General features: G+C 42.3%; 1 protein-coding gene across 1 annotated transcript; it reads left to right on the top strand.

The window, feature by feature from the left end:
- The first annotated feature begins 351 nt into the window (after positions 1-351).
- LOC146667287 (high choriolytic enzyme 1-like) lies at positions 352-8687 on the top strand. Its single transcript, XM_085408375.1, has 10 exons — positions 352-405; positions 647-674; positions 767-817; positions 1224-1355; positions 3432-3549; positions 6970-7067; positions 7366-7446; positions 8110-8191; positions 8409-8533; positions 8629-8687. Coding segments are annotated over exons 1-10 (771 nt in total). The 3' UTR covers positions 8631-8687.
- Positions 8688-14041: the final 5354 nt, after the last annotated feature.

The following is a 14041-nucleotide window of genomic DNA, read 5'->3' as shown; positions in this document are numbered from 1 at the left end:
CTAAACCTCAGCCACACCCTGTGTGAGCTATCTATAAAGATGGAGCAGCCGAACACCTGCTGCATCCAGCAAACACCTGGTACAACAGGTAAGCCTCCTCATATCATCTCCTTGCATGCTGAATCCTCTACGTAGGGAAATCCCAGATATCTGATTCCCTTTATGTGGATGTTGTCTGCTCAGCATTTTCATTGGGAGAAAAGTTAACATCCAGATGAACAGAATCAGCTGTTGGGCTGCCCGTATCCCACTTATTTGCATTTCTATTCCAGCAGTTACATTCATTGAAGTTCTTTTTTAAACAGTGCTGTTCAGATTGTGAGTGTAGGTTAACTGCAGAGGACCAACATCATGACTCCAGCCTTTTTCTTCTCCGTCTGCCTGTCAATGACAGCGGTTTGTCTGGTAAGCTTGACTCTTCCAGCAAAGGCATTAAATGTTGTTCAACACTGCCGGCTGTTCTGTGAAAGTCATGTAATTCTAACCGTGTCTGCTTAACAGACATGGCTGCTTGTTATGAGCGTTTAAGCGTGACGCAGTTGAAGTATTTTCACATAATAGTTTTTGTTTGCCAACAATAACATTTGTCAGTGTGATTTCAAATGTGATTAAGAGTAAGTTGAAAATGTCTTGTTTTTTATTGCAGAGGGCTGCTGTCATTAGAAATATAACTGGTGCGTTCAGTGATGAAATACTTCCAGCATATTGAGGGGTTTTTAACATAAGAGCTCAAAGTTAATCTGCTGGTTTCCTCTTGTATCCACAGATGAGTCTCTGGGTGCCCCAGCGATCATTGAAAAAGTCAATGCTAACTCAAGTAAGTGAAGATTTACAAAATAAAACTCTTTTTTGTTAACTCATTCACTGCCATTGACGTCTATAGCCGTCAATTGCAGTGAATGAGTCAATGGGTTTAACTCATTCACTGCCAATGGCTGGCAGTGAATGAGTTAACATATAAATTCTGGATGAAAATGAAAGATCCCTGAGAACTGACATGTTAACATACAATAGACTCCCAACAGACACAATGATCAATCAACCTTTTGGTCATTTACTGGCTTGTCTTAGTCAGCTGTTTTATTTGTGTTATTATCAAACATTGTAATTGTGCGATAAATAAAGTAAATGCTGTAAGCATTTACCTCTTTGTTTTGATATAACTGAGAAAATGGCAGCCTAAGTATCGAGCATTTAACCACTCTCTGTTTGTTGTTCTGCAGCAAAAGTGTTGGTTCATGGTGACATTGTGCCCACTGCTACCAGGAATGCTGTTCCATGCACAGCCATTGGCTGCAAGTGGCCTAAAACTGGACCCTTTGTCTATGTACCTGTCTCCATTGGCACTGAATACAGTAAGCAGTACAAACTTTAACCATTAAACACAGACTTTGTGAAAAGGAGAGATGAATAAAAATAGTTAAATAAAACCCATTATTATATAAATATATATAATATATATTTCAAGTGGTTTCCAAAAATACTGCTTTGTTAACTATGCTGTTTTATTGTCGGATTAACTAAAAAGCATTTAAACTGAAAAGTCATATTTGTATAAGTATGCTGAATTGATATCATACACAGATGCACACAATTTTCAAATTATGTTTTCATTTAATGTCACTTTCTCAATTTTTCTATTTCAAGACACACAGACAGACAGACAGACAGACAGACAGACAGATAGATAGATACAGTTGTGGTCAAAGGTTTACATACACTTGTAAAGAATATAATATAATGGCTCTACCGAGTGTCCTGTTATTTCTAAAACTCTGATTTTTCTCTGATAGAGTGATTGGAACAGATACTTCTTTGTCACAAAAAACATTCATGAAGTTTGGTTCTTTTATGACTTTATTATGGGTTAACAGAAAAAAGTGATCACATCTGCTGGGTCAAAAATATACATACAGCAGTGCTAATATTTGGTTACATGTCCTTTAGCCATTTTCACTTCAATTAGGCGCTTTTGGTAGCCATCTACAAGCTTCTGGCAAGCTTCTGGTTGAATCTTTGACCACTCCTCTTGACAGAATTGGTGCAGTTCAGTTAAATTTGATAGCTTTCTGACATGGACTTGTTTCTTCAGCATTGTCCACTTGTTTTCAATGGGGTTTAAGTCAGGACTTTTGGAAGGCCATTCTAAAACCTTTATTCTAGCCTGACTTAGCCATTCCTTTACCACTTTTGATGTCTGTTTGGGGTCATTGTCCTGTTGGAACACCCAACTGTGCCCAAGACCCAACCTTCGTGCTGATGATTTTAGTTTATGTTGAAGAATGTGAAGGTAATCCTCCTTCTTCATTGTCCCATTTACTCTCTGTAAAGCACCAGTTCCATTGGCAGCAAAACAGCCCCACAGCATAATACTCCCACCACCATGCTTGATTGTAGGCATGGTGTTCTTGGGGTTGAAGGCCTCACCTTTTCTCCTCCAAACATATTGCTGGGCATTGTGGCCAAAAAGCTCGATTTTTGTTTCGTCTGACCACAGAATTTTCCTCCAGAAGGTCTTATCTTTGTCCATGTGATCAGCAGCAAACTTCAGTCGAGCCTTAAGGTGCCGCTTTTGGAGCAAGGGCTTCCTTCTTGCACGGCAGCCTCCCAGTCCATTGAGATGCAAAACACGTTTGACTGTAGACAATGACACCTGTGTTTCAGCAGCTTCAAATTCTTGGCAGATCTGCTTTTTGGTGATTCTTGGTTGACTCTTCACCCTCCTGACCATTTTTTTCTCAGCAGCAGGTGATAGCTTGCGTTTTCTTCCTGATCTTGGCAGTGACGAAACAGTGTCATGCACTTTATACTTACAAACAATTGTTTACACTGTTGCTCTTGGGACATGCAGCTGCTTTGAAATGGCTCCAAGTGACTTTCCTGACTTGTTCAAGTTAATAATTCGCTTTTTCAGATCCATGCTGAGCTCCTTTGACTTTCCCATTGTAGCGTTTGTGGGCGTTTCTATCCAATGAGCCCTATTTAACTGGCCTAAGAGAAGTCACCAGCTGTAGTCACTCATAATCACTCACAAGAAGTTAAGAGGCCATGCTATGAAGCTCAGTTCACTGACAACTTTCTAAGTCACCAAAATTGCTAATTCATGTTGCTGTATGTATAATTTTGACCCAGCAAATGTGATCACTTTTTTCTGTTAACTCATAATAAAGTAATTAAAGAACCAAACTTCATGAACGTTTTTTGTGACAAAGAAGTATCTGTTCCAATCACTCTATCAGAGAAAAAAAATCAGAGTTTTAGAAATAACGGGACACTCGGTAGAGCCATTATATTCTATTCTTTACAAGTGTATGTAAACTTTTGACCACAACTGTAGATAGATAGATAGATAGACAGACAGACAGACAGACAGACAGACAGACAGACAGACACATAGACGCTCCTCATCAGACTCATATTTGAATCTGCAGGCAACCAAGAGCGCAACATCATCATCAGTGCCCTAGTCACCTTCCATGCTCCCACCTGCATCCGGTTTGTCTGGCATACAAGCCAGACAGATTTCATTCACTTCTTCTCTGGACAAGGGTGAGAATGCACTTGCTGTACTTAGACTGTACTTGTATTTATATGGCAGGACAGGACGGATACACCCACACCCTCAAAACCCTTCAAAAATGCAATTCTGAAAATGATTGCATTACAAATATTCTGTATGTGTCATCAAAACAGGTTCTTGAAGGACCATTCTGCATTGACCTTGTACTGTAAAATGTCCAGTTTTATTTTTGTTTGCTACTAGATGAAATTTATACTGTTGCATAGGAGTGTAAAGAGCATTTTATTCATCCATCCATCTTCATCCGCTTTATCCGAGGCCGGGTCACCGGGGCAGCAGCCTAAGCAAAGAGGCCCAGACATCCCTCTCCCCAGCCACCTCCTCCAGCTTATCCGGGGGAACACCAAGGCGTTCCCAGGCCAGCCGAGAGATATAATCTCTCCAGCGTGTCCTGGGTCTGCCCCGGGGCCTCCTCCCGGTGGGACATGCCTGGAACAGCTCACCCAGGAGGCGCCCAGGGGGCATCCTTGTCAGATGCCCGAACCACCTCAGCTGGCTCCTTTCGATGTGGAGCAGCAGCTGCTCTACTCTGAGCCCCTCCCGGATGGCCGAACTTCTCACCCTATCTCTAAGGGAGAGGCCAGCCACCCTTCGGAGGAAGCTCATTTCTGCCGCTTGTATCCGCGATCTCGTTCTTTCGGTCACTACCCACAGCTCGTGGCCATAGGTGAGGGTAGGGACGTAGATCGACCGGTAAATTGAGAGCTTCGCTTTTACACTCAGCTCCCTCTTCACCACGACGGACCGGTGCAGCGTCTGCATTACTGCAGCTGCAGCCCCAATCCGTCTGTCGATCTCCGGCTCCCTTCTTCCATCACTCGCGAACAAGACCCCGAGATACTTGAACTCCTCCACTTGGGGCAGGAACTCATCCCCGACCCGGAGTGGGCACTCCACCCTTTTCCGGCTGAGAACCATGGCCTCAGATTTGGAGGTGCTGATCCTCATTCCCGCTGCTTCACACTCGGCTGCGAAGCGTTCCTGTGCGAGCTGGAGGCCCTCACCCGATGAAGCCAACAGAACCACATCATCTGCAAAAATCAGAGATGAGATTCTGAGGCCACCAAAGCAAAAGCCCTCCGCCACTTGGCTGCGCCTAGAAATCCTGTCCATAAAAATTATGAACAGAACCGGAGACAAAGGGCAGCCCTGGCGGAGCCCATCACCCAATTCAATTCAATTCAATTCAATTCAATTCAATTTTATTTATATAGCGCCAAATCACAACATAAGTCGCCTCAAGGCGCTTCATAGATACAGAGAAAAAAACCCAACAATCATATGACCCCTATGAGCAAGCACTTTGGCAACAGTGGGAAGGAAAAACTCCCTTTTAACAGGAAGAAACCTCCGGCAGAACCAGGCTCAGGGAGGGGCGGACATCTGCTGCGACCGGTTGGGGTGAGAGAAGGAAGACAGGATAAAATACATGCTGTGGAAGAGAGACAGAGGTTAATAACAGATATGATTCAATGCAGAGAGGTCTGTTAATACATAGTGAGTGAGAAAGGTGACTGGAAAGGAAAAACTCAATGCATCATGGGAATCCCCGGCAGTCTACGTCTATTGCAGCATAACTGAGGGAGGATTCATGGTCACCTGGTCCAGCCCTAACTATATGCTTTAGCAAAAAGAAAAGTTTGAAGCCTAATCTTAAAAGTAGAGATAGTGTCTGTCTCCTGAATCCAAACTGGAAGCTGGTTCCACAGAAGAGGGGCCTGAAAACTGAAGGCTCTGCCTCCCATTCTACTTTTAAATACTCTAGGAACAACAAGTAGGCCTGCAGAGTGAGAGCGAAGTGCTCTAATAGGGTGATATGGTACTACAAGGTCATTAAGATAAGATGGGGCCTGATTATTTAAGACCTTGTATGTGAGGAGCAGGATTTTGAATTCAATTCTGGATTTAACAGGAAGCCAATGAAGGGAAGCCAAAACAGGAGAAATATGCTCTCTCTTTCTAGTCCCTGTCAGGACTCTTGCTGCAGCATTTTGGATTAGCTGAAGGCTTTTCAGTGAGTTTTTTGGACATCCTGATAATAATGAATTACAGTCGTCCAGCCTGGAAGTAATAAATGCATGAACTAGTTTTTCAGCGTCACTCTGAGACAGGATGTTTCTAACTTTAGAGATGTTGCGCAAATGGAAGAACGCAGTCTTACATATTTGTTTAATATGTGCATTGAAGGACATGTCCCACCGGGAACGAGTCTGACTTATTGCCAGCAATGCGAACCAAGCTCTTGCAACGGTTGTATGGGGATCGAATGGCCCGTAGCAATGGGCCAGACACCCCATACTCCAACAACACCTCCCACAGGACACCCCGAGGGACACGGTCGAATGCCTTCTTCAAGTCCACAAAACACATGTAGACTGGTTGGGCAAACTCCCATGCACCCTCAAGTATCCTCGAGAGGATAAAGAGCTGGTCCAGTGTTCTGCGACCAGGACGAAAACCGCATTGTTCCTCCTGTATCCGAGGTTCGACTAGCGGATGAACTCTCCTTTCCAGCACCCTGGCATAGACTTTCCCAGGGAGGCTGAGGAGTGTGATCCCCCTGTAGTTGGAACACACCCTCCGGTCCCCCTTCTTAAAGATGGGGACCACCACCCCGGTCTGCCAGTCCAGGGGTACTGCCCCTGATCTCCACGCAACATTGCAGAGGCGTGTCAACCAGGACAGCCCTACATCGTCCAGAGCCTTCAGGAACTCGGGGCGGACCTCATCAACACCAGGGGCTCTGCCACCAAGGAGTTGTTTAACTGCCTCAGTGACCTCGCCCCCGGAAATTGGCGGGTCATTCCCCTCATCCCCAGACTCTGCTTCCTCCTCTGAAGACGTGTCAGTGGGATTAAGGAGGTCCTCGAAGTATTCCTTCCACCGCCTGACAATTTTCTCAGTCGACGTCAGCAGCGCTCCGCCAGCACTATACACAGTGCAGGTAGAGCACCGCTTTCCCCTCCTGAGACCATCTGCTCTTAATTATTTCACATACTATTTGGTCCACTAGTTCCAAAAGTAGAGACTGGCACCTTGTAAGGCGAGAAGATGAATCTGGTGGGTTATTAGATGATTAATAAGGGATGACAGATGTTTAAAAATCTTCTGAGGTTGATTTGACCAGTATCTGTTTATTTACTTTAGTTGATAATGGATATGTGTGTTTTTTATTTTAAAATATTATTTAAGATATTAAAGTACAAAAGCTAAAGTGTGGTTCAAGCAGTGTCTATAGAGCCACAGTGTCAAAGTCGGTCACATGATTACTGTCATTGCTTTTTTTTGGTACTTTAGCCTTAGCATGACTAGCTGAAGGAGGAGGATGCACAGTGCTAGGCTATAGAATAGTCCATCTATTTTTTAAGTGATGTCATTGTGTATATCAGGTGTTATTCATACCTGGGCCGTCAGAGTGGAGGACAGCCAATCTCCCTACAGAGAAATGGTTGCTTGTTTCAGTCGACGGTTCAACATGAGGTTCTTCTGTGGTGGCTGTAGCTCACTGTGGTGGCTGTAGCTCAGGTGGTAGAGCAGGTCATCTACTGATCGGAAGGTTGGTGGTTCGATTCCCGGCTTCCCCTAGTCTGCATGCCAAATATCCTTGGGCAAGATACTAACCCGAAATTGCTCTCCGATGCATTCATCGGAGTATGAATGTGTGTGAATGTCAGTTGTGCTTGTGCGAATGGGTGTGAATGGGTGAATGCACAAGTTGTGTAAAGCGCTTTGAGTGCTCAGAAGAGTGGAAAAGCGCTATATAAGAACTAGTCCATTTACCATTCATGCTCTGGGCTTCCACCACGAGCATGTCCGCTCTGACAGAGATCTGCATGTGAGGATCCTTACCGGGAACATCATCCCAGGTCAGCTGAACTACCCAAAACGTTGGTTACAGTTAACTTAGTACACAATGGGACATCCTCCTGTTTCACAGCAGTGTACATATTACAAGTAATCTGTGCTTTTCCAAACTCAGCACATAAAGATAAGATAAGATAAGATAACCTTTATTAGTCCCACACGTGGGAAATTTGTTTTGTCACAGCAGGAAGTGGACAGTGCAAAAGTTATGAGGCAAAAATTAGAATACAATAAGAATAAATACAGTACACAACTGTACAGAATAGAATAAAATAAAATACTATATACAGTAGAATAAAATAAAATAAATATACAATAAGATAAAAAATAGAATACAAATACAAATACTATATACAACTGAGTAAAAATACAACGATGACAGAAAGGATTATTGCACTTAGTATTATTGCATATGTATGGATGTGTGTGCTTGATCAGTTAAAGTCTTTATTATGGAGTCTGACAGCAGTGCACTGCAGTTCAAGCGAGAACTGCATAGAAGATTTTGTTTGTATTTCTTTAGTCCCAAGACTATCAAACAAATGACCACAGAAGAGATTAGCTAGCATTTCGATCTATACATCTTCAAAGAGCTGAGACTGAAGACGGATTTTGAAGTGGAAGCATATAAAAACATGTAATATTTTCTGGAAATTTCTGTTTAGGAAAAGAGCACAACTTTGTGAAAGTGCAGACCAACAATTTGCAGACTCCCTATGACTTCAACTCTGTCATGCACTATGGCAGGTGAGTTGCTGTGTGAGATATGGACTTTGTAAGGTTTTATATTCCCTTACATGTTTTGCATTTTCTGCAAGAAAATGTAATCCAGACTAACAAAAACATGCACACACTCAGTGGGGAATGGATTTTTAATGTTAAATACTTTATGGGCCCATTATCTCCTCTGTTTTCTTAATGTAACAGCGTATGTGTGTTCGTGTGCTGTTGTTTGTTCTTTTAGATTCCACTTCTCCAAGAATAGGAAGCCAACGATTGTTGCCAAGTACAATCCTAATCTTAATTTTGGAAATGCTTTCCAAATGAGTGCCAATGACATTGCTCGTGTAAACAGGCTTTATGAATGCTGTGAGTAATTAAGACACACCCACAAAAAAGAAATTTGCTATCTTTTTGTACAAAGCCAGTACTGATCGGAGTTGATTTTTTTTTTTTCTAACCAGAAATTCAGCAAGAACCTTCAACTTTGCATCCAGATTCTTCAGATGCTCAAACACCAGCATTACACCAAGGGATTGGATCCACTATACTTAAAAATGATAAAAGAAACAAAATGTGCTGCAAATATCACATTTAGGGAGTTGAAGTTCTGGGTCTTTGTTTTATGAGCTAAACGGCAGGCTTATATACCAGAGGGTGATGGTGTTATCTTGCTTTCTGTTGAGGTTTTCTCCCCTTTTGTTAGACTATAAACTATAATTAATGGATTTCTCAATCTGTGCAGTTTGATAATTAACTTTGTAACTGTAAATGATGCAGACATAGAACCAAACCTTGTGACTGCGACATCTCTCAAAGATTTTTGTTTGGCAAAACAGTAAAGTGAAAAAATATGTGAACAAAACAAAAAGTCAAATCTTTCATGGAATGATCATGACTGTTGTCTTATACATGACCAACATGCATCAACAAGATATAGTGTGTAGATATAGCATAGCATAGCATAGCATAGCATCTTTATTTATAACGCACTTTACATCCAACTATGTTGACCAAAGTGCTACAAATATAAAACAGAGAGGAAACAGTTTAAATTACATATAAAATATCTTAAAATTAAAAGTAATATAATTAATAAGAAACGTATTAAGAGACATCAACAAGTCCTGCTGTGCTAAAAGCCAAGGTAAATAAATATGTTTTAAGACGTGATTTAAAAACAGATAAGGAAGGTGCCTGTCTAACATGTAAAGGCAACTCATTCCACAATTTTGGTGCTGCCACAGCAAACGCCCGATCCCCTCTGAGCTTACGATTAGTCCTGGGCACACTCAGGAGGAGCTGGTCTGCCGACCTGAGGGACCGGGAAGGTATGTATGGATGAAGAAGCTCAGAGAGGTACACAGGGGCAGCATTGGACAAACATTTAAAAACAAATAAAAGCATCTTAAAATGGATCCTAAAATGCACGGGCAGCCAATGAAGTGAATATAAAACTGGGGTGATATGCTCGTATCTATGAGTGCCAGTTAAAAGGCGTGCAGCAGCATTCTGGACTAACTGCAGTCGAAAAACAGAAGATCGACTCACCCCAAAATAAAGAGAATTACAGTAATCCAGCCGAACGGTTACAAAAGCGTGGATTACTGTTTCAAATTGCTGTCTCGTAAGAAAGTGCTTAATTTTGGCCAGTTGCCTCAGATGAAAGAAACTAGACCTTACAACCAACCCAATCTGGCTTTCAAGCTTAAGCTCAGGATCCATTTTAAAACCCAGATTAACAATCTCTGGTTTACAGAATGATTTCAGGGATTGCAAATCAACACACGGAACAGCAGTGGAGGCAGGTCTGAACACCATTACTTCAGTTTTAGAATCATTAAAACAAAGAAAGTTTAGCGCCAACCACGACTTGACGTCCTCCAGACATGTTTGTAAACAATTTACAGACGACCCATCTTTCTTTTTAAGAAGAACATAAATCTGGCAGTCATCTGCATAACAGTGAAACGAGAGTCTGTATTTTCTAAAAATTGAGCCCAATGGAAGTAAATAAAGTGACAACAGGATAGGGCCCAGAATGGAACCCTGTGGTACTCCATGAGACAACGGAGCTCGGGAGGACTCAGTTTCCTAAGCGAACTGAAAAGGTTCGGTTTGTTAAGTAAGACCTGAACCATTTCAGAGCCACACCTGTTATACCGACACACTGCTCCAAACGTGAGATTAAAATTTCATGGTCTACAGTGTCAAATGCAGCAGTTAAATCGAGTAAAATAAGAATGACACTTTCACCAGAATCACATGATAAAAATATATCATTAAAAATTCTTAAAAGTGCTGATTCAGTGCTATGCATTGCTTTAAAACCAGATTGAAAAATCTCCTGAACATTTTGTGCATTCAAGTATGAGATCAATTGGTCATATATAATTTTTTTTCCAAGACTTTAGATAAAAAGGGCAGCTTAGATATTGGTCTAAAATTCTCAACAGCGTTTGTATCTAGCCCAGGTTTCTTAAGAAGTGGTTGCACAATTGCATCTTTGAAATTCTTTGGAACCACACCTGAAGTAAGGCTGCTATTTAAAATGGTTAAAATAGTTGGACCTATGGTAGAAAAAACTTCTTTCAGAAAAAGGGGAGGGATAGGATCATAAGAAAGTGTGTACATTATTGTACTTTATTGAGCCCCGTGGGGAAATTGCTCTCTGCATTTAACCCATTCACTCAGTGAAGCAGTGGGCAGCCATTGGGCGCCCGGGGAGCAGTGTGTAGGGACGGTACCTTGCTCAGGGGTACCTCAGGGTAGCTGTTAAGGGGAATCGAACCCCCGACCTTCCGATCATGGGGCAACCACTCTACCTACTGAGCTATCCCTGCCCAAGGTGAGCCTACAGGCTACAGGCTTTAAATGAACTACCACCTCCTGTAGCTGAGCAAGAGTAACCGACTCAAACTGTTGAAAGACAGCTGAGCAAACTGGAAGATCAGAGGGGTCAGATGTGGGCAAAATAATCTGCGCCCTAGCCAAGGCTACCTTGTTTATAAAGAAGTGCAGAAACCTTTCACACATTTCAAGTGAAGGCTCAAAACTAAGAGCAGAGGGAGGGCTTAAAATAGTCTCAATTGACTTAAACAATATGTGTGGTTTCTGATAATTCACCATAATAATATTTGCAAAGTGTTTCCGCTTTGCTTCTTTTATTGTAAGCTGATATAAGGCCCAGCACTCTCTTAAACTTTGTAAAGAGACCTGTAAGTTATCTTTTTTCCATCTCCGCTCAGCCCTACGACATTCACGCCTCGCAGCACGGGTTTCATCGTTCAACCAGGGTTTAAGCTTTGTCTTAGGATGCTTAATTTTTAGAGGAGCAACAATATCCAAGACAGTCTGACAAGTGGTATGAAACCAAAAACTGAGTTCCTCTACGTATTGGAGTGCCTCAGGAATGGAGAACTGATTATAGTAGGTGGAGAACCGTGCTGCCGTGGAAGAATTTAACAAACGAGATGTCTTTGCAGGGACAAGCCCCCTGAATTCATTTCTAGATAAAGAGATGTCAAACAGAACCGGCATATGATCAGAGAAAACAGGATCGGAGACTTTCAGATTAAAAACAGGCAATGAGTAGGCTAAAACCAGATCGAGAGTGTGGCCACACTGTTGCGTGGGTGCAGACACACCTCGAACTAAATTAAAAGAATCAGTAAGATTCAAAAAGTCTTTAACCATGGGCTTATCTGGACAGCACACATGAATATTAAAATCCCCAACAATAAGAAAGGAGTCATATTTTATCATGACTTCAGTTAGAAATGCAGCAAATTCCTCTATAAAGTCTTTACTGTATTTTGGGGCCCTGTATATTATTGTGCACAATACAGGGGTAGAACAGGCTATTTCAAACAGTAACAGTTCAAAACTGGAAAAATAAAATTCCAATGAAACCTGCTTGCACTTGTAGCGATCTCTGAAGATAGTAGCTACTCCTCCACCTCGACCAGATCTGCGTGGGACATTAAAATAGCAGCAGTCCGAAGGCAAAAGTTCTGCAAAGGCGCTGGAATCACCAGTAGTTATCCACATCTCAGTTAAGCAGAGAAAGTCCAAGTAGTGTGACAAAAAATATTCCTTAAGGATAAAAGTCTTATTTGATACCGATCTGGCGTTTACCAGGCCAAATTTGGCCGGAGTTGAATAATCACTAGACTTTGAAGCTCGTGCAACGTAATGCAGGTTTTGCATACTCACTCCGCGCCGCCGTGGACAGGGAGGCAGGGAGCGGCCGGGCGGGAACAGCCCAGAGCCAGCGAGCGGCACCAGACACGCATAGGACGGCCTACGAAGATGCCAGGGAAAGGGGCACGATAGGCAACGCCAAGGACAGCACAACCAAACGCCAGACAGGCCTTCAGTTTCACCAATCTCCCACTCCTTTTGCCGCGACGGCGGCCCCGCTTCTGCGGAGACGGCACAGGTACACGGAGCAGGTGAGTAGGAACCAACGACAGGAGTGGAGGCGGTATTTTGTGTGCATTTCCCAGTCTACACACCGGCGTATTGGGAGATAGTCGGAGATCAAGTAAAACTTGGCGATCATAGACCAGCAGGGAGTCGACATCATAACAAAATAAAAACATTAAAACAGAAACGTGGAGGAACAGACGGCAAGCCATACACATCGGCGCCATCTTGAATCACTATAGTATATAGTCCAGTGTCACAAGTGTAAGAAGAAGAATCTTCTGATATTTTAAAAATCGATTTTTCTGACAATGTCTTCTAATTTTTCTTGCTTTTGTTTTTCGAGGGGTTTTATCTTTGGTTTGTTGTCTCTTTCTGTAAGAAGTGCTATCAAATAAAATTCCATATTTCAAGCAGCAGGGGGCAGTATTGTTTCATTATTATATTTTAAGTTATTTTAGAAATATGTGTTTTGCTTAAAGTTGGACAGAATGTTACAGGTGCCTTTTTTAATATGCAACAAATTTAACAAATGCACAAATACTACTACATAAATACATGTTCTGCATTTAAAATCCTACCAAACCATTAGAAAACTGAAACCAGAGAGTGGATCATGTCTCTCAAGATTAGAGTGGAGTCAGTTCAGTGCAAGTGTTTAGATTGAGAAGATTAAAACACCCACAGACTTGAATATTCCCACCACCATCATGATGCATCACATAGTAATCTGATTTAAATCCATTTAGTTTCTGATGATGTGTTTCTTAATAACTATTGTTAAAAACTGTTATGAAACCTCAGTCATGCACACGCCTGAACAATGATCCGGCATTTGTTGCTGTAATTGTTTGTACTAGTTCATGCTGCCTGTCTGACTAAATGGACATGTCCAAATTCATGGGCTGCATCCTCCTGAGGCCGCATTTGTAGACCGATTACGTCACAGCGACGCGCCGAAGGCTGTCCAAATTCGTAGACTCCTCCGAATGTAGCCGACAAATCAGTCCTCCTTTTCCCCGAATTTGAAGGATGGGTCGGGTGTGTCCTTCGTGGCCTAGCCAAACTCCAGTTTCCAACAATGGCGGCCGCTACTAAGTTTTAAAATTACTCTTATTATTCTTTCTGGGTCACAAAATAAACTTTTAACATATTTTCAGGCGAGAAAGTAGCTGTGTAAACATCAAATATCTGCTCGTTTTATCAGGATATCGCATATTTGCAAAAGTTCTTCGACGTTTTCGGAGGCGTCTGCTACCCACCAGCTCGATAGCTAGCCGGGAGCTCGAGGGTTACTGATGCGGCTGAGAACGGCACAACTCCCGGCACATAATTTTCAGATCACCGCGGACTTTCACTGCTTGGGTTAAACGTAATATATATGTATAAAAGGCTCTGGGATTTTATGTCTATGTTCTGCAATATTGTGTGGGGTGGAGTCTTAGGAAA

The sequence above is a fragment of the Rhamphochromis longiceps genome, linkage group LG6 (genome assembly GCF_057381845.1).
Source record: "Rhamphochromis longiceps isolate RC_006_pf linkage group LG6, R_longiceps_female_GT1.1, whole genome shotgun sequence".
Classification (NCBI taxonomy): Eukaryota; Metazoa; Chordata; class Actinopteri; order Cichliformes; family Cichlidae; genus Rhamphochromis; species Rhamphochromis longiceps.
This window is presented reverse-complemented; position numbering and strand designations above follow the sequence as displayed.

Excerpts from the sequence above, each read along its gene's own strand:
- LOC146667287 (XM_085408375.1), top strand. The coding sequence starts at position 352 with ATGACTCCAGCCTTTTTCTTCTCCGTCTGCCTGTCAATGACAGCGGTT. Across the intron at positions 406-646 it reads CAATGACAGCGGTTTGTCTG|AGGGCTGCTGTCATTAGAAA; the intron begins GTAAGCTTGACT and ends TTTTTATTGCAG. Across the intron at positions 1,356-3,431 it reads CTCCATTGGCACTGAATACA|GCAACCAAGAGCGCAACATC; the intron begins GTAAGCAGTACA and ends TTGAATCTGCAG.